The 27,966-nt window shown below is 41.3% G+C and overlaps 1 protein-coding gene across 2 annotated transcripts; it reads left to right on the top strand.

Moving 5' to 3' along the window:
* LOC109872155 (T-box transcription factor TBX5) lies at positions 1-27,893 on the top strand. Of its 2 annotated transcripts, none has more exons than XM_031804429.1 (9): positions 1-169; positions 3,680-3,849; positions 4,644-4,738; positions 11,665-11,784; positions 14,141-14,288; positions 14,906-15,058; positions 22,937-23,028; positions 25,405-25,631; positions 25,805-27,893. In XM_031804429.1, the coding sequence occupies exons 2-9, from the start codon at positions 3,715-3,717 to the stop codon at positions 26,365-26,367; spliced, it is 1,533 nt and encodes a 510-aa protein (XP_031660289.1). In that variant the 5' UTR covers positions 1-169; positions 3,680-3,714; the 3' UTR covers positions 26,368-27,893. The 2 variants fall into 2 exon arrangements, with proteins under 2 accessions (XP_031660289.1, XP_020318863.2); XM_020463274.2 differs by lacking the exon at positions 1-169 and adding an exon at positions 1,796-2,221.
* The last annotated feature ends 73 nt before the right edge of the window (positions 27,894-27,966 follow it).

Here is a 27,966-nt window from a genome sequence, read left to right as displayed (position 1 = left end):
CTCAATGCCACTACACGACAGCACATGCTCTAGGCATATGTGCATGCCCCGAAGCACATACGCATGGATTGCTTCATATGAGACCATTGAGGACTGTTGACACACTAGACCTCCGCTACTGACCGAATAGACAGTAAATGTCCCAGCGCGGAACTGCCAACTGAACACGGTAAAATACAACAATTGTTGAAATAACCTACTACTGATCTGTTTTGGAGACCATGCTTGATCGACTGGCTATAGGTGTTTGTCTTTTTTTTTTTTTTATAGTGTCAGGCCTTTTACTAATATGCCTAATATTGGCTTAAATCATATGCTAGGCTATCACTTTAGGAAATAATTGTTGGATTGAAGAAAACCTTGCGCTTTAGAGCACTCGGGACACTGCATGCGTAAAAGCCAAAATTCTGGTGACAATCCTGTAATAACGAGTTTATTGCTGTGACAAATGACCGTTTTGAGGAACAAGAGCATTATCGAAGCAGAATGTCAAGGCTACAGAGTCATCGTCGGTAACCTATGAGCCGTAGCCAAGAACATGTGTGAAAAGCAAATCAGATTAGGTTATAATTAGGCTATGTTTACGCGATGTTGGACTATTTTCTTACACCAATGAGTCCAGGCTATAATTTCACACTAAAGTAATAGGCTATATTGCTGCAAGCCTATCCTATTTCAGTGTGTGTGTGTGTGTGTGCTCGTGGATTGATTATTTTATTAAAATCAGAGTCAAGTATATTCCACCTAACGGAGAGAGCAGAGCTCAAACGAGCGCCTGTTTACCTCATGCTGACCCCTTCAACTCCGGTTGACTCTGCTCAAGAGCTGCACTGTAATGGATGCGACCGGTTGATTATCTCGATTCTTAATACAGACGCAGCGCCCTGCAGTGAAATGCTGTGTGGAGGATGGTAGCCTTTGAGATAATATACATGTAGGTTATCCTAGCTATTATATAAGAAAGGGAAAGAGTATAATTAAGCAATAAGGCCCGAGGGGGTGTGGTATATGGCCATTATACCACGTTTAAGGGCTGTTCTTTACACACAACGCAAAGCGGAGTGCCTGGACACAGCCCTTAGCCGTGCTATATTGGCCATATACCACAAACTCCCGAGGTGCCTTATTGCTATTATAAACTGGTTACCAACGTAATTAGAGCAGGAAAACACATATTTTGTTATCTCAGTGGTATAGGTCTGATACCACAGCTGCCAGTCAATTAGTATTCAGGGTTCAAACCACACAGTTTATTATAGTATTTATATCCTGAGATCATGCATGCATGTATTTACAGAAATTGCTCCCCTCTTAAATAGGGATAATAGTACCTTCATGCTCTTTACATCAAACCAAATCCTCATAAACCGACCTCCATTTTCTTAAAATAATCCCTGACCATGCAGGAAATAAATTAATCTCTCTCCTCTCTCTCTCCTCTCTCTCTCTCCTCTCTCTCCGTCTCTCTCTCCGTCTCTCGGTCTGTCTCTCAGATTCATAGCATCTTTATTAGCATGAATGACAAGGCCACTGTTGCTAAAGCTCTCTGTCTCTCTCTCTGTCTCTCTCTATCTTTCTTTCAGATTCAGATACCATAGCATCTTTATTAGCATGAATGACAAGGCCACTGCGCTCTCTGTGTCTGAGCGAAAGGGGGGTGGGGTGTGTGAGGGTGGGAGGGAGGGAGAGCAATCTTATAGGCCTACATTATTTCAGTAACTGGCTATGACGCGAGGGTATGATGGGGGGTGGGGGCTGAAAAACGTAGGGGGTGCCTTGAAATGGGTAATTCCTGATTTGAGGGTCAAACCGAGCTCCAGCTCCGCACACGATAGACTGCTGCATGGAGATAGAGGGAGAGGAGTGGGGAATGCGGGAAAAGACTGGGGGTCTCTGGTGGACCAGGCTGGCTTCGGCAACCGTCAACGGTTAGAGTCAGACATAGGGAAATTCATTCAGACGCATGGTACAATCCAGTTTTAAAATAGTAAACGTATATAGCCTAACCTTCGTCCGGTGTGATTATTCCCCATAATAATGCGTTACTGACGGAGGTCTGACGGAGTGTTCTATTTAATTCGGTGAACTCTGTGGGTCTGCGTGTTTGGAGAATTTCGGATTAGGTGACACAGCGACTCTGGACCCTGATCTAACAAACACACACACACCAGGATGACCGTGGAACTCTGGTCTCCAGGACCGAAACAGAACAGCGCATGAGGTACACAGACCCGAAGAGTGTGTGAGGAGTGTTTAAGTGAATGTGTGCGGCTGGATGAGGTGTTGTTTAGATTCAACGGCTTGGCTTTAGACGGCTGTCTCTATGTCTTCAATATTCGGGTCCAGAGTTAATGTAGAGTGCAGACCTGTGTTCAAATTTTTTGAAAGTAATTGAAATAGCCTAAAGACATTTCGAAGTAAGTATTTGGATCATTTTTATTTGAAAATATAAGTAGGCTAGTTGAATATTGGAATGTTTTTGGAAACACTTGGAAAGTGTTTGAAAATACACAAATACACAGACAAGTGTATTTTCAAATACAAATATTTAAATAGCATTTTAACCAAGGTCCGTTTGGTCCAAGGGGTATTTGAAATAATGGAAACAAGTATCCTATTTCAAAATAGTGTAGTTTCGGGCTATTTACATGAATTTACTTGCAAATACTTTCAAATAATTCCAATATAAGTAGCTAATTTGGCCACATTATTTGAAAATACTCAAATACAGGGAAAATAAGTATTTCAATAACAAATAGGCCTAGTAAAAACGCATGTATTTGAGGCCAGGTCTGGTACAGTGAGGTGCAGTCCGGGATTTTACCAACAATAAGCCAAACTGGACCCCTCTTCGCTCGTCTATAAACATTGTTTGGATTTAGTGTCACTGTAAATTTTATTGTCAATAATTTATAGAAAACAAAACAATGTTTTACCAGTGGGCCCTGATCATTCACAGCTATAATAATAGCATCTTTATATAACCGTCTATCTATTAGCTTACTAATAGCATATTTAATCACTAGTAGGATATTGTTACGCGTTATTAGTAACGATATGCTACATACATTATTATGATCACTAAGCCTATTCCTATTATTGTTATCTTATTATTAATTAGGACTGTTATTCTATTATTATGATGATGATAATGATTATTACTATTGTTATTATTACACGTTGTTAAATATGCCCACGCTGTGATTTAGCCAAAACACATTTTTAAATAATAGATTAATAATAGATAAAGCCTTAGCCTACTGATATTTAACAAGACTACATGTTGCAGATGACTATCTAAATCAGAATTATATACATTTCATTAACTATCTAAATAGACATTTAAATGTTTATTTAAATGTATATTTTAATTGTGCTTATTTTTTCTCATTTGTTTCATTTGATTATCTAGACCATTTATGTATGAGCTTATTTCTTTAGGCCCAAGATGTTTTCAAATGCACAACACAGCTTATTTTGTAATATAGTTTTAGTTTGAATCTTGTCATATTTTCTGTGAAATTTTGACTGAGGTTTATATTGAATTCAAATCATTATTATCATCTCTGTTATCCCAGGCCTGATAGGTTAATAATAAAGTGTTAACATACTGTATTTTAGGCCTATCAGATAATAGTGTGTTGTGTTGTGTTGTGTTGTGTCGTGTCTATCCCGTCAGTGTGTCCCTTGGTGTCAGGTACTGTAGAGTGTGTGATGGCTAACGGCGGGGACCCGTTCGCCATCCCAGAGCGCATGGACACAGACACCGAATCACCGAAAGAGAACAAACCCGAGAATCACACTAGCTCCAGCTCTCCACCGTCACCGGAGACCTCGTGCACACAGCAGGTAACTTCCAGTTTGTGAGTGTGTAAATGTAACATTTTTCAAAACATGAAAACGATGCACTTGTATCTTTTTTAAATTGTGGGTGATCACGATTTATGCATGATTTTCTCTTCTAAACCGAGGTGTGAAAGTAATTGTTGAAAATAATGTAATTAAGTTAATAGTCTATAGTAGGCCCATAGCCTATTGAAGAGAACAAATTAAAATACTCTGAATAATATAGGCCACTAATTTAAACGATTATTCGCCCAAATTAAAAACTAAAGTCGACGAAGTAGCGCATTTAATTTCAAAGCAGAAACAAATAGCCAATTTTAGGAACGCGGGGCTGAATATGACCTAGATTTGGTTTCTAAACAGTGGGTTGGTTACCTAGAACATGCCCAGAGCAACACTGACTGACTGACTCTCTGGTTAAATCTGTGTCAAACTCAGTTAGTGAAAATATCGGGCTTTTCCTATAAATGTGAAACCTTCAGTAGCCTAGTGTAGGCCTATGCAGCATCTAATAAATAGGCTTACAATAGTTATTGTTATTAATATTAATATATGGCCAAACGTATTGTCATTTTAATCAAACCGTTCCAATAGTTCAACAGTCTCATTAAGATAAAATACATTGTTATTGGTCAGGCTGTAAAGGCTTACGTTTGTTTGTTTTTTAAACTGTTTTTACAATGTTCAGTTAAGTTTATGTAGGCCTATCGGTAGGATCGTCCTTCAAGGAGGGATCGGGACTTTGGTTGAAATATTTAGTATATATATCTCTTATCTCATCTGTTCTCTGTTCTCAGGGGATGGAGGGAATAAAAGTCTACCTGCACGAGCGCGAGCTGTGGGAGAAGTTCCATGAGGTCGGAACAGAGATGATTATCACTAAAGCGGGAAGGTAAATGCGTGCTATATGTGTTCTTGCATTAGAGGAGAATTAACATTCGTGTCCATTATAGGCTACAATTAAGCCTATAAACTAGTACATATGGTTTTCTGTCTTTTTACGTTAGGCTTAGGCTATAGGTTTTTTGAGCTTCCGTTAATTAACACTGAACATTTAGGGAAAATACAAATGTGTCCACTAGGCCTAGACCTGTTAAACATGTAACATTTGTGTGATTAGGCCTACTGTTTGTAACGTTTTGTATTTATAATTAGGCCCATAACAAATAGGCTATTGGCCGGGTACACATTATCAAGTAATACAATTTTCTCATTAGCCTAATAAATGATTGGGGAAACCTCTTTCTCAAAGCTACGCCTCCAAATCACCTCCTGTACGTGTTATTCTACGCACATATTTTTTCTTGCTACTCACACTTCACCCCCCCTTCACGTTTCTCTCTTTACTCACCCTCTTTTCTGATCGAACCATGATGATGTATCCTCCCACTGGACACAAACTGGTTGGTTGAATCAACGTAGCTAGTAACTTGTCAATGTATTGTGACGTGGAATCTACGTTAAAATACATAGGATTTGAACAAAAATTCATCAACTGTTGTTTGGAAGGTGACATTTCAACCACAGGATTATGTCATCATTGTAACCAGTTTTCAACATAGACAAACTTGTATGAAATATGTTGAATTTGTACCTTTGACACAACATGATATCTTCAACACATAGACAAACCCTGTTTAAAATATGTTGAATATGTACCTTTGAAACAGCTTTGGAGCTTCAATTTACAGTGAGCTCCAAAAGTATACAGCAATATCAATGGAATACATTTAACTCTGAAAGTGTTAAATGTACACTAATTTCAGTGAACATATGAGTCCCACTGAACTAGTGTTAAAATAACACTTTTGAAAGCTTAAAGATTTAACTCTGTTACAGTGTTCCCAATTTAACTCTTAAAGTGTTCAAATGAACTTGGTTGTGGTGTTTGCATAGCTCTACTGTAGAGTAATATGCAACACCTACAGCGTAAAACACTTCATTTAGAGTAAACTGGACTCACTTTGCTTAGTGCTGATGCTGTTAAACCTTCTCAGTGTAAGAAATGAACACCTCTAGTGTTACAGTAGATACTTTTTAGGTGTTGTTTTAACACTATGGTGTAAAGCCTAATTTGCATATTTCCCGGGTGCCTTTTCTTTGAGTGAATTGTAGAGTTTCCACCCATGACTGTATTTGTTAGTGACAGAGACATGGTTATTTCATTTTAAAGGCCTGTGGCATTCACCAAGTGAGTACCTAGTCATATGTGATCATTCAAATTAAACTCTATGACAATACAATACATATATCATAAGGCCTTACTTTGATGGCTTACCCGTACACAGTGGTGTTAGGATATTCCTGGTTTACAGGCCACATCAGGCCTGCAAGTCACATTATGCTGGCTTGCAAAGTGATGTGTAATTCCTATTGGAATCCAGTCAGAGTTAGGATATTCAACAGCTGGAATTTTTTAATCACCTGCAACCTGCATTCAGAATGACTTTCAGGTTTAGGAAAGTTGAGAAGAAGACTACCTAAACCATTTAAACTGGAACAACCATTTCAGTAACAGGTACAATAAATCTAACTAATTGATTGTATGTTATTTATCTTTGTGTAGTTTAAGATTAATAAATCAATCAAAAGCAAAAACACAGATATTAAAAATAATCTTAAAAAATCTACCTGCAGTAGAGCATGCTTGGAGATATGATAACGATAAGCGGGGTTTTGGTGGGACTGTTTTACTCTTCACACTGTACAAAACAACTCTGGTTATTAACACCAACGCTGGGGGTTCTTTTACACCACTTAGGGTTAATTTCACTCCTACAGAGTGAGTTTAACTCCTGAATCAACAGGAACATGTTTACACTGAAAAATCATAGTTGGCCAATATGCTGTGTATGAAGACTGTGACAAATCTTTGTTGTTTTGGCTCTGTGCTCTAGCACTTTGGATTTGAAATGATATGATGACGATGAGGTTAAAGTGTAGACTGTCAGCTTTAATTTGAGGAAATGTTCATCCATATCGGGTGAACCATTCAGAATGTACAGCACTTTTTGTACATAGTCACCCAATTTTAGGGGACCAAAAGTATTGGGACAAATTCACTTATGTGTATTAAGGTAGTCAAAAGTTTAATATTTAGTCCCATATTCCTAGCACGCAATGATTCCATCAAGCCTGTGACTCTACAAACTTGTTGGATACATTTGTTGTTTGCTTTGGTTGTGTTTCAGATTATTTTGTGCCCAATAGAAATTACCAGTAAATAATGTATTATGTCATTTTTTACTCACTTTTATTGTAAATAAGAATATGATTCAAAATACTTCTACATTCATGTGGATGCTACCATGATGACTGATAATCCTGAATGAATTGTGAATATTGATGAGTGAGAAAGTTACAGAGGCATGACTACTTTAATACACATACATATAAGTTCATTTGTCCCAGTACTTTTTGTCCCTTTTGGAGCTCACTGTATATCCTTCATCAGAAAAAAACAATAGGCTGAGCAGCACTTCCTACTGGAGAGTTGTTCTATCTAAGAGCTATTCATTTGTTCTCCCATCCAGAGTTTTAACCAAGCCCTGCTTAGCTTTGATATTTATCACTGACTAATACCAATGTACTATTGTGAGAATGGTTATTGAGAGGTCTCTAAATAACAAAATTCACTATAGCTATCAAAGTCATTCCAAAGGGTAGGTTTAACAGAGCAAATTAAATTAAACTGTACTTTAGAGATCATCAATGATACTATTTAGGCCTATATCGCATTTGCAAAGTCATCTAGAGCTATGTTTCAATTCAACCCAGGGTTCAACAGAAAATTGACAATACATACAGTGCCCTCAAAGTATTCATTCCCCTCAACTTTTTCCATATACAAAGTGTGATTAAATTGTCATTTTTTTGTCAACGATCTACACAAAATAATCTAATGTCAAAGTGGAAGATTTAAAAAAAATAAAACACTAAATAATTTTGATTAGTTAAGTATTCAACCCCCTGAGTCAATACATGTTAGAATCACCTTTGGCAGCAATTACAGCTTGAAGTCTTTCTGGGTAAGTCTCTTAAGAGCTTTGCAAACCTGGATTGTACAATATTTGCCCATTATTATTTTTTTATTCTTCAAGCTCTGTCAAGTTGGTTGTTGATTGTTGCTGGACAGACATTTTCAAGTCTTGCCATATATTTTTCAGCCGATTTAAGTCAAAAATGTAACTAGGCTACTCGGGAACATTCAAAGCCATCTTGGTAAGTAACTCCAGTGTATATTTGGCCTTGTATTTTAGGTTATTTTCCTGCTAAAAAGTGGATTTGTCTCCCAGTGTCTGTTGGAAAGCAGACTAAACCTTTAGGACTTTGCCTGTGCTTAGCTCTATTCCTTTTCTTTTTATCCTAAAAAACTCCCTAGTCCTTGCCGATGACAAGCATACCCATAACATGGTGCAGCCACCACTATGTTTGAAAATATAAAGAGTGGTTTTCAGTAATGTGTTGGATTTGTCCCAAACATAATGATTTGTATTTAGGACAAAGAGTGTATTTATTTTCCACATTTTGTGCAGTATTACTTTAGTGCCTTATTGCAAACAAGATGCATGATTGTAATATTTTTATATTCTAAAATACATGTAGGTTAATATTGTGGAGTAACTACGCTGTCGGTGATCCATACTCAGTTTTCTCCTATCACAGCCATTTTAATCTGTAAAATCACCATTGGCTTCATGGTGAAATCATTGAGTGATTTCCTTCCTCTCCGTTAACTGAGTTAGGAAGGACACCTGTATTTTTGTAGTAACTGGGTGTATTAATACACCATCCAAAGTGTGAAAAAATCATATTAAACAACATTATTGCACACAGAGTTAGTTCATGCAACTTATCTGACTTAAGCACATTTTTACTCCTGATGTTATTTTTGCTTGCCATAACAAAGGGTTGAATACGTGTAACCGATGTGAAATGGCTTGGTAGTTAGCGGGGTGTGCGCTAATAGCGTTTCAATCGGTGACGTCACTCGCTCTGAGACCTTGAAGTAGTTGTTTTTGTGGAGTGATGGGTAACGATGCTTCGTGGTAGGAAGCTGTTGATGTGTGCAAAGGGTTCCTGGTTCGAACCCAGGTAGGGGCGAGGAGAGGGACGGAAGCTATACTGTTACTTACGTATTGACTCAAGACATTTCAGCTGTTCATTTTATTTATTTGTAAAAATGTCTAAAAACGTAATTCCACTATGACCTTATGGGGTATTGTGTGTAGATCAGTGACATAACATCTAAAGAAAGGTTCATTCATTTTAAATACAGGCTGTAACACAACCAAATGTGGAATAAGTAAAGGGGTGTGAATAAGGCACTGTATAGGCACAGTATAGGCACTGTATAGGCACGGTATAGGCACTGTATAGGCACTGTATAGGCACGGTATAGGCATGGTATAGGCACTGTATAGGCACGGTATAGGCACTGTATAGGCACTGTATAGGCACATTATAGGCACAGTATAGGCACGGTATAGGCACTGTATAGGCACTGTATAGGCACAGTATAGGCACCGTATAGGCACTGTATAGGCACAGTATAGGCACGGTATAGGCACGGTATAGGCACTGTATAGGCCTAGGGTTTCAAGCTTTGGTTGATTTCAAATGTAATCTTCAAATGAATCATTGGATTCAAGTCTCCATCTTAACCAAAAATCAAGGCAAACGAATAGGACTAAATCAAACTTTATTTAAAGTGCATTTAAAGTTTGATTAGATTTAGTCCTATTATTTAACTTAGATTTTTGTTTGAGGTGAAGACGTCTATATCAATTATTCATTTGTAGACTATCTGGATATTGAATTGTGCCAACGTAACCAAATATCAACATTTGAAGGAGATGTATCTTCTGCTTGGATAGTTCCATCTGTGCCACTGACTAATTCCAGTTTTTCTACAAATTATTCATTGATATGTTGGATCCACTTCTGCATCTCAAACAAAAATCTAAGTTAAACAATAGTACTAAATCCAATCAAATTTGAAATACACTTTAAATAAAGTTAGATTTGATTTAGTCATGTTCTTTAACTTTGATTCTTTGTTGAGATGGAGATGTGAATCCAATTGATCAATTAATAATTTGTAGACAATACTGGAATTAAAACCAGTCTAAATCAGTGGCACAAAATATACAAATGTTGATATTTAGTTGCATTGACAACAAAACACAATTCAATATCACTTTTGTAATGCAATAAATAGCCTATTAACTTGTTGACAAGTTAACAAATGATCCTGAAGTTTGGATTCACATCTCCAACTAAACCAAAAAATAAACTTTAAAGAATAGGATTAAGGCTGTGGCTCAGATGAAACTATCCAAGCATTCAATATCCTTTAAATATTGATATTTGGTTGCGTTGTCAATAGCCTAAAGCTAAAACTATTTTAGAAACTAAAGTAACAGAAAAAATACTATCTTAAAATGGCCACATTTTGAGCTTAGCCTAACGTAACTATACATTTATTTTGATGTAATCTTAGAAAGCGTGCATGATCAAGATAGCATGCAAATGTTACAGGTCTGTGGAGATATTTACAATTGCTATAATAGCCTGCGCAGAATCTCGGAACAGCATTGATCACTTGCACTATGTACTTTTAATGTAATCTCAACTGCAATCCAGGTAATTTGGTTGTGCTATGTGATCCAAATACAAAATATCTGACATTGCATTCCCATTTGAACTTTGTTGTTTTTTTAAATGGTTGAAAGTGCAGCGATAACACATGTAGATGATCACTAAACCAAAAATCTGACATTGTTTTTCCATTGGAATTTGGCTCTGATTTCAGAAGTTTTGAAAGCATAGTGATGACACATTGGCAATTCAACAAACTTCTGTCTGTCTTTTTGAGTGGGTGAATAAAGGTTGAAATCTCATTGATCAACACCTCAACCAAATATTACCCACATTTCCACATTGAAGTGACATGGTGTGCCCAGCGGGCTATGTATCTGCCTCATACTTCTGAACAGTTTAAATAAAAACTCTGCAGTGATTTATGAAGACTGCCTACAACCATATCTGTCTGTTGTATTGGATATTGCACTTGCACAAGAGGGACACAGTCCCTACACATTGCATTGGAGAAAAAACAATCTGCATGTTGTGTGATGATGGAGGCTAATCTTTGTAGTTGTCATACGGAAGCCACTAGCCAGAGTTGCTGAAGAAAACACTGCTACTTTGACTGCCTGTCTGCTTCCTGCTTAGCCAATGTTTACAATGATGATTGAAAATAACTTTAAATCGCTAATTGGACTGTGACTGTGTCTTGCTTGTGTTTGATACGCTGCCTAGATAGCTGCATGCAACTCCCCACTTGAGTTTGTACGAACATGTTGATCATGTGTTTTGTGTTCAACATGTAAATAGCTGCATGTAGCTTAACTCCTCTCCGGAAAAAAGAACATGAAATCATGCTTATGCTTAATATCCTACTGAGGCATGGAATTGAATAGAGAGAACATGTTGACCATATCCTTTGTGTACAACATGAAGTTTGTAGGCTACGCCAGACAGTCGTTCATCGCCGATTTAAGGAGGGGGAAGCGGCTACAGAGCAGTGGGCAGCAGCTACATATTTTTTTAGGAGGGCAGAAATCTCAGTATCTTTAGCCAGAACAAATTGGGCCTCCAGAAAATGTGGAACTGCAGCCACTCCGTAAATTGTTTAGATGTTTCTCGTTTTGTTTCGGGTTTTGCTCACAACTGCAGCAATGGCTGCTATGCCTCAGTGATAGGCTACTGATATTGCTATGATCCTGACTGTCTGTTGTGTTGCTGTCTCGCCAGGCGGATGTTCCCCTGCTACAAGGTGAAGGTTACGGGCCTCAACCCTAAAGCCAAGTACATCCTCCTCATGGATATCGTGCCAGCGGATGACCACCGCTACAAGTTTGCAGATAATAAATGGTAAGCTAGCTATATATCAAAACTTTGTATATTTAAATAGCCTACATTATGTGTTTTGAGCTGCTAAAACGAAATAGTAAAACATTTTAACAGCATTATAGAGAGAGAAACATAACACAGAGCAGGGACGTGGATGTTTAGGCCTGCTTACCCGCTGCCGTGACGTCACAGTCCCTCTCAGTGCCCTGTGCTCTGTGGCCTAGTTTCCTGTGTAAGCCTGCTGCCCGCGCATCACACCTCCTGCCCCTGACTGTCGGGTTCAGTCTCAGTACCATGGGTTCATGTGGCGGGCAGATTAAAGGCTAGGTTTCACTGAGGTCAGCACCAGGCTGCAAGGGAGATGTGGGATACTCATAAATTCAGACATTTCCAACTTGCTTACTCATTGTAGAAAGATCTTACCCGAGTTTCCCTCCTGGGAAGTATCAGATACAACCAATATGAATTTCTATGCAAATAACTTACGCTCATTTTAACTAGGAGCTCCCAGGTTTCCAACATGACTTGAATGCGGCATAAACCCTCTCGTGCTGCGTATGTCTCCTCTCCCTGGTCACATGATGGAGCCCCTTGGCACCCTTAAGGACACGTCATTCATCTGATACAATAGAAGATGGGCGCTCCATTTTCAGTCATATGTTTAGACAAGGGACTATGTTAATGCCTAATGTGAATGTTGTTATGCATGGGTAGATTATTTGTTTGTAAATATCAGCGGTGCTCTGTCATTTCCCTGCCATATTTGACAGAAGTGGAATAACTTCAGCGAACATGTTTGCCAGCTCGGTCCAGTTGTTGCCAGTTGGAGGGCATTCTTCTCTGACAGATTCCAACTTAAGGAGTCATACACATGACAACAACACGCACACACGTTATAGGCTATTGTCATTAAAGTGACAAGGTTGGGATCAATTCAATTAAATTCCAGTCAATTCAGGAAGTACACTGAAATTCCAATTGTCGTCAACGCTTTTCAATGAGGAAAATGTGGAATTGGAATTTGGTTTACTTTCTGATTTGCCTGGAATACTATAAAACAAACCAGAACATTTAGCATGTTTTAAATATACTGAACAGAAATATAAACATGCAACAATTTCAATGATTTTACTGAGTTACAGTTCATTTAAGGAAATCAGTCAATTAATTAATTTGGCCCTAATCTATGGATTTCATATGGGCAGTGGGGGTGGGCCTGGGAGGGCATAGGCCCACCCACTGGGGAGCCAGGTCCGGCAATCAGAATATGTTTTTCCCCACAAAAGGGCTTTATTAAAGACAGAAATCCTCCTCAGTTTCTTCAGCTGTCCGGGTGGCTGGTCTCAGACAATCCCGCAGGTGAAGAAGCCGAATGTGGAGGTCCTGGGGTGGAGTGGTTACACATGATATGCGGTTGTGAGGCTGTTGGACGTACTGCCAAATTCTCAAAAATGATGTTGGAAGCGGCTTATGGTAGAGAAGTTAACATTAAATTCTCTGGCAACAGCTCTGGTGGACATTCCTGCAGTCAGCATGCCAATTACACGCTTCCTCAAAACTTGAGACATATGTGGCATTGTGTTGTATGACAAAACTGCACATTTTATAGTGCCATTTTATTGTCCCCAGCACAAGGTGCACCTGTGTAAGGATTATACTGTTTAATCAGCTTCTTGATATGCCACACCTGTCAGGTGGATGGTTTATCTTGGCAAAGGAGAAATACTCACTAACAGGGATGTAAACAAATTTCTGCACAAAATATGAGAGAAATAAGCTTTTTGTGCTTATGGAACATTTCTGGAATCTTTCAGCTCATGAAACATGGGATCAACACTTTACATGTTGCGTTTATATTTTTCCTACATGGTTTTTGGAAACATGTTCACATGCATGGAATTTGCTTGTACCTCATTGCTCTGATTAACACCTGTATTGGTATGAACATATCCTGATGTAACAGACAGGGGCCAGCGGTGTCTCTTTGTAATAAAAGCAGTTGAAGTGTGAGGAGGATGTTGGTCTAGTAATAATAATAGATACAGCCAGCGGCGCACCATGGCATGTCAGATCTATGTCTCTCCTGTGACAGCACGACGAACACAGTAAATAGCATGGCCAGGTTAGTGTGTGTGTGTGTGTGTGTGTGTGTGTGTGTGTGTGTGTGTGTGTGTGTGTGTGTGTGTGTGTGTGTGTGTGTGTGTGTGTGTGTGTGTGTGTGTGTGTGTGTGTGTGTGTGTGTGAGAGCGAGACACACAGTACGAGGGCCAGGTAAAAGGTCAGACCAGGGCCAACTGACTCTCACATTAGCATCCAATTGTGATTGATATTTGGTTGAGTTGTCAATGTGTGAATTTTGTGTGTATGTGTGTGTCAGGTCTGTGACGGGGAAGGCGGAGCCGGCCATGCCAGGGAGGTTGTACGTCCATCCTGACTCTCCGGCCACCGGAAGCCACTGGACACGTCAGCTTGTCTCCTTCCAGAAACTCAAACTCACCAACAACCATCTGGACCCCTTCGGACACGTTAGTCCTCAACCTCTCTACCCTGTGTGTGTGTGTGTGTGTGTGTGTGTGTGTGTGTGTGTGTGTGTGTGTGTGTGTGTGTGTGTGTGTGTGTGTGTGTGTGTGTGTGTGTGTGTGTGTGTGTGTGTGTGTGTGTGTGTGTGTGTGTGTGTGTGTGTGTGTGTGTGTGTGTGTGAAGGGATAGTGCTGCTGTCTGCTGTGGTTCTGTTAGAACAGTGGTAACCTTAATAATGATGTTAGGTACGTTAAGGGTCATTAGCTCATCCATGCCTGGTGGGACCGTCACACCAATTAGGATTAGGCCTCTCGATGAACGCACACGCACGTGCACACACACACTATTATCTGCTTTCTGCTAGGCCTATTATCTGTTAATACTTTACTATTACACACGGAGCATGGCTACCAGAGAGGGAACAAAATCACTGACACGACAAACATATGCACAGTGCATTGGTACATAAAGACACACATTTGGAAATAAACTATTTAGCTTCAGCATAGCATGCGCTCAGACACAAGGGCACATTTATGGATATTCCTATTGAATATATCCTTCTACAAGTGGGATGGAGTTAGAGCATTGGTTTAATGTATTTGTTTTTGTCCTATTGCAGATCATATTAAACTCCATGCATAAATACCAGCCCCGCCTCCATATCGTCAAAGCAGACGAATACAACAGGTTTGGTTCCAAGAACACTGCCTTCTGCACGCACGTGTTCTCAGAGACCGCCTTCATCGCCGTGACATCATACCAGAACCACAAGGTACCGAAACACTGAACACACAAAATCATTTATGATTAAAAAAATAAGAATTTAAAGTCACATTTTTGTTCATCTTATTTGATCAGATATTTCTGGATTCTTTTGGCATAGATACAGTTCAATTGTCCAGGTCCTGTTGTACAGGCCAGAGTTATCTTATGGGTATATAGATTTGTGTTAGCCATGTGAATCAGTGCATTTTCCCCCGCGATCACTGTTCTCAACTCAACATGTCCAGTTTGATTACATCCCAGTGTTTACGCATCACAGGGCAGCTCTGACCTGTTCCTTTCCTTTGATCATATATGTTATTGTTCCAGCGCCATAGTGAAATCACTCTCACACACATACAGGTAACTGCCAAAATAAAGGAAACACTTGAGTAAATGAGAGATACGAAGTATATTGAAAGCAGATGCTTTCACACAGGTGTGGTTCCTGAGTGAATTATGCAATTAACATCCCATTATGCTTAGAGTCATGTATCAAAATGCCCAGTTGCCTGTTATTTTGGCTACCATGGCTAGAAGAAGAGATCTCTGTGACTTTGAAAGAGGGGTCTCAAAGGAGCATAGGGGGTTTAAATGGTGTGTGTATGTGTGTCTCAGTCACCAGATCTCAACCAAATTGAACACTTATGGCTGTTTATGGAGACAGCGTTTTCCACCACCATCAACAAAACACCAAATGATAGAATTGCTCATTAAAGAAAGGTGTTGCATCCTTCCAATAGAATTCCAGACACTTGTATATTCTTCACCAAGATGCATTGAAGCTGTTCTGGCGGCTCGTGGTGGCCCAACGCCCCATTGAGGCAGTTTATGTTGCTGTTTCCTTCACAGTGCATTCGGAAAGTATTTAGACCCCTTCACTTTTATTCACATTTTGTTATGTTACAACTTTATTCTAAAATGAATTTTAAAAAATATATCTCATCAATCTACACAATTACCCCAAAATGACAAAGCAAAAAGAGGTTTTATATTTTTTGGGCAAATTTATTACAAATAAAAAAACGGAAATATCACATTTACATAAGTATTCAGACCCTTTGCTTAGTACTTTGTTGAAGCACCTTTGGCAATGATTACAGACTAACGTCTTCTTGGGTATGACGCTACAAGCTTGGCACACCTGTATTTTGGGAGTTTCTCCCATTCTTCTCTGCAGATCCTCTCAAGCTCTGTCAAGTTGGATGGGGAGCGTCGCTGCACAGATATTTTCAGGTCTCTCCAGAGATGTTTGATCAGATTCAAGTCTGGACTCTGGCTGGGCCACTCAAGGACATTCAGAGACTTGTCCCGAAGCCACTCCTGCGTTGTCTTGGCTGTGTGCTTAGGGTCGTTGTCCTGTTAGAAGGTGAACCTTCACCCCAGTCTGAGGTCCTGAACGCTCTGGAGCAGGTTTTTGTCAAGGATCTCTATGTACTTTGCTCCGTTAATCTTTCCCTCGATCCTGACTAGTTTCCTAGTCCCTGCCGCAGAAAAACATCTCCACAGCATGATGCTGCCACCACCATGCTTCACCGTAGGGATGGTGCCAGGTTTCCTCCAGACGTGACACTTGGCATTCAGGCCAAAGAGTTCAATCTTGGTTTCATCAGACCTGAGAATCTTGTTCTTTAGGTGCCTTTAGGCAAACTCCTAGTGGGCTGTCATGTGCCTTTTATTGAGGAGTGGCTTCAATGCTGCAGAAATGTTTTGGTACCCTTCCCCAGATCTGTGCCTTGACACAATCCTGTCTCTGAGTTCTTTATTTTTTAATTTTTTATTTCACCTTTATTTAACCAGGTAGGCTAGTTGAGAACAAGTTCTCATTTGCAACTGCGACCTGGCCAAGATAAAGCATAGCAGTGTGAACAGACAACACAGAGTTACACATGGAGTAAACAATTAACAAGTCAATAACACAGTAGAAAAAAAGGGGCAGTCTATATACAATGTGTGCAAAAGGCATGAGGAGGTAGGCGAATAATTACAATTTTGCAGATTAACACTGGAGTGATAAAAGATCAGATGGTCATGTACAGGTAGAGATATTGGTGTGCAAAAGAGCAGAAAAGTAAATAAATAAAAACAGTATAAAAACAGTATGGGAATGAGGTAGGTGAAAAGGGTGGGCTATTTACCAATAGACTATGTACAGCTGCAGCGATTGGTTAGCTGCTCAGATAGCTGATGTTTGAAGTTGGTGAGGGAGATAAAAGTCTCCAACTTCAGCGATTTTTGCAGTTCGTTCCAGTCACAGGCAGCAGAGTACTGGAACGAAAGGCGGCCAAATGAGGTGTTGGCTTTAGGGATGATCAGTGAGATACACCTGCTGGAGCGCGTGCTACGGATGGGTGTTGCCATCGTGACCAGTGAACTGAGATAAGGCGGAGCTTTACCTAGCATGGACTTGTAGATGACCTGGAGCCAGTGGGTCTGGCGACGAATATGTAGCGAGGGCCAGCCGACTAGAGCATACAAGTCGCAGTGGTGGGTGGTATAAGGTGCTTTAGTGACAAAACGGATGGCACTGTGATAGACTGCATCCAGTTTGCTGAGTAGAGTGTTGGAAGCCATTTTGTAGATGACATCGCCGAAGTGGAGGATCGGTAGGATAGTCAGTTTTACTAGGGTAAGTTTGGCGGCGTGAGTGAAGGAGGCTTTGTTGCGGAATAGAAAGCCGACTCTTGATTTGATTTTCGATTGGAGATGTTTGATATGAGTCTGGAAGGAGAGTTTGCAGTCTAGCCAGACACCTAGGTACTTATAGATGTCCACATATTCAAGGTCGGAACCATCCAGGGTGGTGATGCTAGTCGGGCATGCGGGTGCAGGCAGCGATCGGTTGAAAAGCATGCATTTGGTTTTACTAGCGTTTAAGAGCAGTTGGAGGCCACGGAAGGAGTTCTGTATGGCATTGAAGCTCGTTTGGAGGTTAGATAGCACAGTGTCCAATGACGGGCCGAAAGTATATAGAATGGTGTCTTCTGCGTAGAGGTGGATCAGGAAATCGCCCGCAGCAAGAGCAACATCATTGATATATACAGAGAAAAGAGTCGGCCCGAGAATTGAACCCTGTGGCACCCCCATAGAGACTGCCAGAGGACCGGACAGCATGCCCTCCGATTTGACACACTGAACTCTGTCTGCAAAGTAATTGGTGAACCAGGCAAGGCAGTCATCCGAAAAACCGAGGCTACTGAGTCTGCCGATAAGAATATGGTGATTGACAGAGTCGAAAGCCTTGGCAAGGTCGATGAAGACGGCTGCACAGTACTGTCTTTTATCGATGGCGGTTATGATATCGTTAGTACCTTGAGTGTGGCTGAGGTGCACCCGTGACCGGCTCGGAAACCAGATTGCACAGCGGAGAAGGTACGGTGGGATTCGAGATGGTCAGTGACCTGTTTGTTGACTTGGCTTTCGAAGACCTTAGATAGGCAGGGCAGGATGGATATAGGTCTGTAACAGTTTGGGTCCAAGGTGTCTCCCCCTTTGAAGAGGGGGATGACTGCGGCAGCTTTCCAATCCTTGGGGATCTCAGACGATATGAAAGAGAGGTTGAACAGGCTGGTAATAGGGGTTGCGACAATGGCGGCGGATAGTTTCAGAAATAGAGGGTCCAGATTGTCAAGCCCAGCTGATTTGTACGGGTCCAGGTTTTGCAGCTCTTTCAGAACATCTGCTATCTGGATTTGGGTAAAGGAGAACCTGGAGAGGCTTGGGCGAGGAGCTGCGGGGGGGCGGAGCTGTTGGCCGAGGTTGGAGTAGCCAGGCGGAAGGCATGGCCAGCCGTTGAGAAATGCTTATTGAAGTTTTCGATAATCATGGATTTATCGGTGGAGACCGTGTTACCTAGCCTCAGTGCAGTGGGCAGCTGGGAGGAGGTGCTCTTGTTCTCCATGGACTTCACAGTGTCCCAGAACTTTTTGGAGTTGGAGCTACAGGATGCAAACTTCTGCCTGAAGAAGCTGGCCTTAGCTTTCCTGACTGACTGCGTGTATTGGTTCCTGACTTCCCTGAACAGTTGCATATCACGGGGACTATTCAATGCTATTGCAGTCCGCCACAGGATGTTTTTGTGCTGGTCGAGGGCAGTCAGGTCTGGAGTGAACCAAGGGCTGTATCTGTTCTTGGTTCTGCATTTTTTGAACGGAGCATGCTTATCTAAAATGGTGAGGAAGTTACTTTTAAAGAATGACCAGGCATCCTCAACTAACGGGATGAGGTCAATGTCCTTCCAGGATACCCGGGCCAGGTCGATTAGAAAGGCCTGCTCACAGAAGTGTTTTAGGGAGCGTTTGACAGTGATGAGGGGTGGTCGTTTGACTGCGGCTCCGTGGCGGATACAGGCAATGAGGCAGTGATCGCTGAGATCCTGGTTGAAGACAGCGGAGGTGTATTTGGAGGGCCAGTTGGTCAGGATGACGTCTATGAGGGTGCCCTTGTTTACAGAGTTAGGGTTGTACCTGGTGGGTTCCTTGATGATTTGAGTGAGATTGAGGGCATCTAGCTTAGATTGTAGGACTGCCGGGGTGTTAAGCATATCCCAGTTTAGGTCACCTAACAGAACAAACTCTGAAGCTAGATGGGGGGCGATCAATTCACAAATGGTGTCCAGGGCACAGCTGGGCGGATACAGGCAATGAGGCAGTGATCGCTGAGATCCTGGTTGAAGACAGCGGAGGTGTATTTGGAGGGCCAGTTGGTCAGGATGACGTCTATGAGGGTGCCCTTGTTTACAGAGTTAGGGTTGTACCTGGTGGGTTCCTTGATGATTTGAGTGAGATTGAGGGCATCTAGCTTAGATTGTAGGACTGCCGGGGTGTTAAGCATATCCCAGTTTAGGTCACCTAACAGAACAAACTCTGAAGCTAGATGGGGGGCGATCAATTCACAAATGGTGTCCAGGGCACAGCTGGGAGCTGAGGGTGGTCGGTAGCAGGCGGCAACAGTGAGAGACTTATTTCTGGAGAGAGTAATTTTCAAAATTAGTAGTTCGAACTGTTTGGGTATGGACCTGGAAAGTATGACATTACTTTGCAGGCTATCTCTGCAGTAGACTGCAACCCCTACGTTCTACGGACAATTCCTTCGACCTCATAGCTTGGATTTTGCTCTGACATGCACTGTCAACTGTGGGACCTTATATAGACAGGCATGTGCCTTTCCAAATCCTGTCCAATCAATTGAATTTACCACAGGTGGACTCCAATCAAGTTGTAGAAACATCTCAATGATGATCAATGGAAACAGGATGCACCTGAGCTCAATTTCAAGTCTTATAGCAAAGGGTCTGAATACTTGTATAAATACTTATGTAAATAAGGTATTTCTGTTTTTTAGTTCTTTAAACGTGTTTTTGCTTTGTCCTTATGGGGTATTGTGTGTTGGTTAATGAGGACATTGTTTTATTTCATCCATTTTAGAATAAGGCTGTAATGTAACAGAATGTGGAAAAAGTTAAGGGGTCCAAATACAGTGCCTTGCGAAAGTATTCGGCCCCCTTGAACTTTGCGACCTTTTGCCACATTTCAGGCTTCAAACATAAAGATATAAAACTGTATTTTTTTGTGAAGAATCAACAACAAGTGGGACACAATCATGAAGTGGAACGACATTTATTGGATATTTCAAACTCTCTCCAGAAGTTCAGTGAGGATCTCTGAATGATCCAATGTTGACCTAAATGACTAATGATGATAAATACAATCCACCTGTGTGTAATCAAGTCTCCGTATAAATGCACCTGCACTGTGATAGTCTCAGAGGTCCGTTAAAAGCGCAGAGAGCATCATGAAGAACAAGGAACACACCAGGCAGGTCCGAGATACTGTTGTGAAGAAGTTTAAAGCCGGATTTGGATACAAAAAGATTTCCCAAGCTTTAAACATCCCAAGGAGCACTGTGCAAGCGATAATATTGAAATGGAAGGAGTATCAGACCACTGCAAATCTACCAAGACCTGGCCGTCCCTCTAGACTTTCAGCTCATACAAGGAGAAGACTGATCATAGATGCAGCCAAGAGGCCCATGATCACTCTGGATGAACTGCAGAGATCTACAGCTGAGGTGGGAGACTCTGTCCATAGGACAACAATCAGTCGTATATTGCACAAATTTGGCCTTTATGGAAGAGTGGCAAGAAGAAAGCCATTTCTTAAAGATATCCATAAAAAGTGTTGTTTAAAGTTTGCTACAAGCCACCTGGGAGACACACCAAACATGTGGAAGAAGGTGCTCTGGTCAGATGAAACCAAAATTGAACTTTTTGACAACAATGCAAAACGTTATGTTTGGCGTAAAAGCAACACAGCTCATCACCCAGAACACACCATCCCCACTGTCAAACATGGTGGTGGCAGCATCATGGTTTGGGCCTGCTTTTCTTCAGCAGGGACAGGGAAGATGGTTAAAATTGATGGGAAGATGGATGGAGCCAAATACAGGACCATTCTGGAAGAAAACCTGATGGAGTCTGCAAAAGACCTGAGACTGGGACGGAGATTTGTCTTCCAACAAGACAATGATCCAAAACATAAAGCAAAATCTACAATGGAATGGTTCAAAAATAAACATATCCAGGTGTTAGAATGGCCAAGTCAAAGTCCAGACCTGAATCCAATCGAGAATCTGTGGAAAGAACTGAAAACTGCTGTTCCCAAATGCTCTCCATCCAACCTCACTGAGCTCGAGCTGTTTTGCAAGGAAGAATGGGAAAAAATGTCAGTCTCTCGATGTGCAAAACTGATAGAGACATACCCCAAGCGACTTACAGCTGTAATCGCAGCAAAAGGTGGCTCTACAAAGTATTAACTTAAGGGGGCTGAATAATTTTGCACGCCCAATTTTTCAGTTTTTGATTTGTTAAAAAAGTTTGAAATATCCAATAAATGTCGTTCCACTTCATGATTGTGTCCCACTTGTTGTTGATTCTTCACAAAAAAATACAGTTTTATATCTTTATGTTTGAAGCCTGAAATGTGGCAAAAGTTCGCAAAGTTCAAGGGGGCCGAATACTTTCGCAAGGCACTGTACTTTCCGAATGCACTGTATTTTGGCAGTTACCTGTAGTTTCTCTCTCTCTCTCTGTCCTCACACACACACACAGACACACACACACACACACACACACACTGAAACACACACTGAAACACATGAAATACAAGTTCAAATTATGTGCAATACAAAATTCTAAACTATTGAATGCAAATTGAATTCCTGACCACAAATTTAAAATTGTTTAATTCAGTTGCTGTTGGCATTTATATCGCTCCATAGTGAAAGCCCACGTGCGCTGTGATAAACACATCACCACGTTTAACAAGAAAAACACAAACCAAGGGCAAGTTTCCCACCGTGTCATTGTCAATGAAAATACCTATTTTTCACCCCAAATGTTCCTAGAACAACTAAATGTTCCTAGAACAACTAAATGTTTCTTAGAACAACTATATTTCACTTAAGGACTTTAAAGCTGGAGTCCTTGGTGAAACTGCTATGTTCATTTGGGATATTACAACAACAAAGGAATTACAGCATACAACTAACTTAGTTTAGTTCTTTTCCCCTCACCTCTGTTTTGTCCATAAAACAATAACAAAGGTGCTGGGGGCCAACAGCGGCGCTGTTTCTCCTAATGTGGATTCCATCTTTAGACCTGCCAACTGTTTAGGGAAACAGTTTACACTGCGATTCTGCTGGTTCAAAATGAATACTTTCAGAACATGGTTAGTGTATGTGGAATTTCCATGTTGTGTTCCAGAATCTCAGATTCTAGCAACTGTTCAGGTCTAGATTCAACATTTAGTGTCTCATGGATCAGCACAGTAACACAAAGGGCTGGGCAGGGTGTTTGGTGATCTAAGGCAGTGTGCTGTGTCCCTTTCAGATCACCCAGCTGAAGATAGAGAACAACCCGTTCGCTAAGGGCTTCAGAGGCAGTGATGACATGGAGCTGCACCGCATGGCTAAGATACAGGGGTGAGTACAGATTCTCTCCCTCTCTCTCTCTCTCTTTCACTCTCTCTCCCTCTCTCCTTCTCTCTCTCTCTCTCTCTCTGAAAAGGACAGTCTATTTTGTGCATATTGTGTGAGGCGGTTTGAGTAAGTGTCCTCTCAGAAATCGACTGTAAACTTAGGAGAAGGGAAGAGGAGGGGAGGAGAGGGGATGAGGAGGGAGGACTGGGGAGTCACTGTACTGCTCTAGGTGAAGACTGAGGGAGGTGAAAAGAAGAGAGGGAATGGACTGGGGTGTTAGAGAGACTGAGAGAGACGATGAGAGCAGAGAGAGAGATGAGGGAGAGTATCTGGAGTGGCATGCGGACGAGAGTTTATTTTTTAGAGTAGCATTTTATCTTTCAGCACTGTGTGTGTGTGTGTGTGTGTGTCCCCTACATACCACTGAGGTCACCGAGAGGCCAGTGTTCAAGAGAGGGAGAGAGTAAATTACATCATAACATGCAAATCTATAATATAAAAATAATGATCAAACTGGGAGGGAGACTACAAAAAGAAAGGAATACTGAGTGTGTAAACCGGGAGGGAGACTACAAAAAGAAAGGAATACTGAGTGTGTAAACTGGGAGGGAGACTACAAAAAGAAAGGAATACTGAGTGTGTAAACTGGGAGGGAGACTACAAAAAGAAAGGAATACTGAGTGTGTAAACTGGGAGGGAGACTACAAAAAGAAAGGAATACTGAGTGTGTAAACTGGGAGGGAGACTACAAAAAGAAAGGAATACTGAGTGTGTAAACTGGGAGGGAGACTACAAAAAGAAAGGAATACTGAGTGTGTAAACTGGGAGGGAGACTACAAAAAGAAAGGAATACTGAGTGTGTAAACTGGGAGGGAGACTACAAAAAGAAAGGAATACTGAGTGTGTAAACTGGGAGGGAGACTACAAAAAGAAAGGAATACTGAGTGTGTAAACTGGGAGGGAGACTACAAAAAGAAAGGAATACTGAGTGTGTAAACTGGGAGGGAGACTACAAAAAGAAAGGAATACTGAGTGTGTAATTGAGGTTTTTGAATCACAAATATGGAAATATACAGTATATTGAAGAACGGGTGGAAGTAAATTATTGTGTAATATTTTAGCAAGCAGCTTAGACAATATTTTCAAATCTACGTTAATTAGACTGTTTGCCTAAAATATATTCATATATCTGCTCACTGGGCACACACTGGTTGAATCAACGTAGTTCCAACGTAATTTGTCAACGTATTGTGACGTGGAATCAATGTGGAAAATACATTGGATTTGAAAAAAGTCATCAACCAGCACTGTTTTCATCTAATTTCAACCAGCATTATAAACATTGAAATTAGGGTAAAACTTCAACTTAAATACATTGACTTAACCTGACTAACAGATGGTACATCAATAAAAGTGTATTATTAATATTATGAATTTGGCCTCCATGTGGGCTAATGATAACTACTTCTAAACTTCCAAAGATCCAATCAACCATGGATAAATGATAGTATACCTACCTACATGTAGAAATGATGGTGTCCTTTGTTGGGCAAATCAGATGTCAATGTAGCCGACATAAACGCAACCTCACTCGAATTTACTTTCACATACAGATTGCCTAAGAAAGGTTAGAGGAGTTACCTTCAACTATTCAATGTTATTTAGGTAGTCTACGGAAATGACTATGGAAGCTGATTAATGTCTAAATGTGTTGAAATGATAGCTCATCTGAAACAAGCACAGCTAGTTTCCAAAGCTAAGCAGGGGACATAGAGGTAGGCATCTGGATGGTAGACTTGTTATCAAGTGCATTACCCCTCATATACCATTTAAAGAGTCACTGTTCAGACAGAAATCATTGGACTGTGACTTAACATTTTATTTCAATATACCTCTTTATTTAGGTTGATAGCTTAACTGTTGAAACAATGATGTTTATTGAAACATACCATTTTACTATCATTGAAACAAGGTCAAAGGCAATTTAAATGTATACATATTTCTGATGATTATGTTGCAATTAGATTAATGTAACAACCTGTTAGTCAGGTTATGTCAATATATTTAAGTTGAATTTTTACCCTAATTTCAATGTTTATAATGCTGGTTGAAATGAGATAAAAACAATACTGGTTGATGACTTTTTTCAAATCCAATGTATTTTCCACATTGATTCCACGTCATAATACATTGATAAATTACATTGAAGGTTAATTTAACCATTTAACCAATACTGGAGGCTGTCTCATTACTGTGCTTGGACTAAAAGATGATTTGAAAATATGTTGCAAATAGTATATATCTCTGCTTCCCCCCCCCTCTCTCTCGCCCTCTCTCTCTGTCTCTCTCTCGCCCTCTCTCTCTTGCTCTCTCTCTCAGTAAGGAGTATCCGGTGGTTCCTCGTAGCTCAGTGCGTCAGAGGGTGTGTCCTAGTGGTAGTCCGTTTGGGGGGGAGGCGAGGGGGTTGGGTTTGCACCCCTATTCCTGTGAGAATGGGGTGAGCAGCACCACCCAGGACCTCCTCATCCTCCCTCCAGCCCCCTACACCCTCCCCCAACCAGACACACACGAACACATGCAGGTGTACCACTGCAACAAGAGAAAAGGTACGCTATGCTGCATTTGTACGATTACTGTCACTGTAAACACTGGAGCAGTTTGTATTGCCCCTTAGTCTCTGAAGTGATTTGTTTCTATGATCGTCGTTGTTAGTGGAAGACCAGTCCCCTTTATAGCGTGTTACTTAATCTTACACCCCCCCCCCTCTCTCTCCCCACAGCGGATGATAGCTGTCCTACAGCAGAGAATCACCAGTACAGGAAGCCCTACATCGTCAGTTCTCCCAGCAACGACGAGTCTTACTATCAGCCGTCTGCTTACCCTCATCCCCCTCTCCCTCCCTCCGTCCACCCCCCTCCCCCTGGTCTCTCTGACTCCCCATACAGGTCAGAGGCGGGGCAGCGGCAGGCGTGTATGTTTGCTGGCTCAGAGCCCAGACTGGACAACCTCAGCTGTACATCCTGGTCCTACAGCTGCCCATTGACTCCACCCATGGCCCCCATGACCCCTACTGACCCCTACACAACCTTCCCCCACCAGCCCTACTCCTCCAGTCCCCGGAACACTCAGCTGAGCTCCATAGCCCACCAAGGCTCTCATCCTCTGGGGGACTCTCTCTCGCACGGCCAGACCCAGAGCTCCAGACCACACCAGACACCCCAACACCCCAGCCCACCCCTCACAGAGTACCACCACTACCCCTCCTCCCCATCTCCTCCTCAGTACCACACCCTTCACACGCATGTCAGGGGAGGGGTCTCCGAATGGAGCGAGACCACCTGATTGGACCACAGGTGTAAGGGAAAGACTCTGATTGGTGGCTTGGGGTTATGTTTATGTGAGGTGTTCTCATTTTATGTGTGAAGAGATTTAATTGGCCAGTTGTGTGTTTCCCTGTGCCATGGGTGGAACGTTAGATTGTCTGTGTGTTACGTTTAAGTCCATCCTCCTCTGACTGGGACCTCTCTGGAAGGAACTGATGTTAGAGGAACTTGGTGGATAAGCATTCAAACTAGAGGGACAGGAAGAAAGATGATGCCATCAACTAAAACGTTCCAAGCTTCATTCCTGAGACTGTTTTTAATACAGTATGTGACCTGTCTGTCACCCTGTCACCCTGTCCCCTGAAGATGTGAGACTGTCTCTCTATGGCCGTGGTTCCCAGTTGGTTTGTGACCCACCGAAATCCCTGTGATCCAACAGACAAAACCATATTTCTAATCTGTGTGTCAGCTCAGCTCAGGGCTGCTGTGAGTTAATGTCAGCTGAGAGGGGCTGCGGAGGCCACAGGCAGAGCAGAAGAGAAATAAACTGTTAGTTTACACCAGGCTGCAGGGAGGAAGACCTGCACACACACTGACAAACACAGAGAACTTGTTTAGAGGCTGCCGCATGGCAGAAGACCTGTACACACTCCCATTGCATTTAGGGTATATGCACATCTCATCATCATGCAGCTGTCACTGCTGGCCTCTCCTTTACCCCTGAACTGACCAAACAAAACTCTCTGTTTTTCTGAACTGACCAATCAACACTTTCCGTTTCTCTAAACTGACCTATCAATCAATACTGTCCTTTACCCCGAACTGACCAATAAACACTCACCGATCAACACTACATTTCTGTCTCTCTCTGCCCCTCTCTCTCTGTCTGGGTTTCTACCCCCCCCCCCCCTTTCAAGCCAGTAGAAGGGAGTCATATAGTCACAGAAGGTTGTGTATAGTCACATTTTAAAACATATTTAGACATCATATGATTATTGTTCTTGTCTAGATATTGTTTTATTTTCCTTGAGAGTCAGTGGGTGCATTAGTTGGAACCATGTGATGGCCTGGTGTTTTACACTAACACAGGAAGAGTTCGTATTGGTTCACAGAGGATCAGTTCGTAAGCACTGTATGTGCAGAGAGAGAGTTGTGTGTGTGTGTGTGTGTGTGTGTGTGTGTGTGTGTGTGTGTGTGTGTGTGTGTGTGTGTGTGTGTGTGTGTGTGTGTGTGTGTGTGTGTGTGTGTGTGTGTGTGTGTGTGTGTGTGTGTGTGTGTGAAAGCAATACTTTAAAAAGAGACGTCCTGTGATCATTTGAGAATTGTTTGTACTTTATTGTATTGTTGTTGTTTATAGTATTTATTGGCCTTGAGATTTTGGCTGGTTTTGTTGTAAGATGGTGAAATTACACAGTGTTGGTTGAATTGTTCAAGTTGTTTGTTTCCCATTGAAGTTTTATTTTTTTGCTTTTCTCCCTCCCGTCTCCTGTCATTTCCTTTTGAATACAATATTTAACATGGTTGTAATAAATGGCTTGTTACTTTTTCTGTTCTGATGTGTGTGTATATATACAAATGTATTTACAGAACTTAAATACATTTGAAGATGACAAGAATA

This window comes from Oncorhynchus kisutch, linkage group LG3 (genome assembly GCF_002021735.2).
Source record: "Oncorhynchus kisutch isolate 150728-3 linkage group LG3, Okis_V2, whole genome shotgun sequence".
Classification (NCBI taxonomy): Eukaryota; Metazoa; Chordata; class Actinopteri; order Salmoniformes; family Salmonidae; genus Oncorhynchus; species Oncorhynchus kisutch.
The sequence above is the reverse complement of the archived record's forward strand: the minus strand, read 5'-3'. Positions and strand labels throughout refer to the sequence as shown.

Coding starts and splice junctions, on each gene's coding strand:
- LOC109872155 (XM_031804429.1), top strand. CDS start 3,715: ATGGCTAACGGCGGGGACCCGTTCGCCATCCCAGAGCGCATGGACACA. Junction 4,739..11,664: donor ATTATCACTAAAGCGGGAAG/GTAAATGCGTGC, acceptor CTGTCTCGCCAG/GCGGATGTTCCCCTGCTACA. Junction 14,289..14,905: donor ATCTGGACCCCTTCGGACAC/GTTAGTCCTCAA, acceptor GTCCTATTGCAG/ATCATATTAAACTCCATGCA.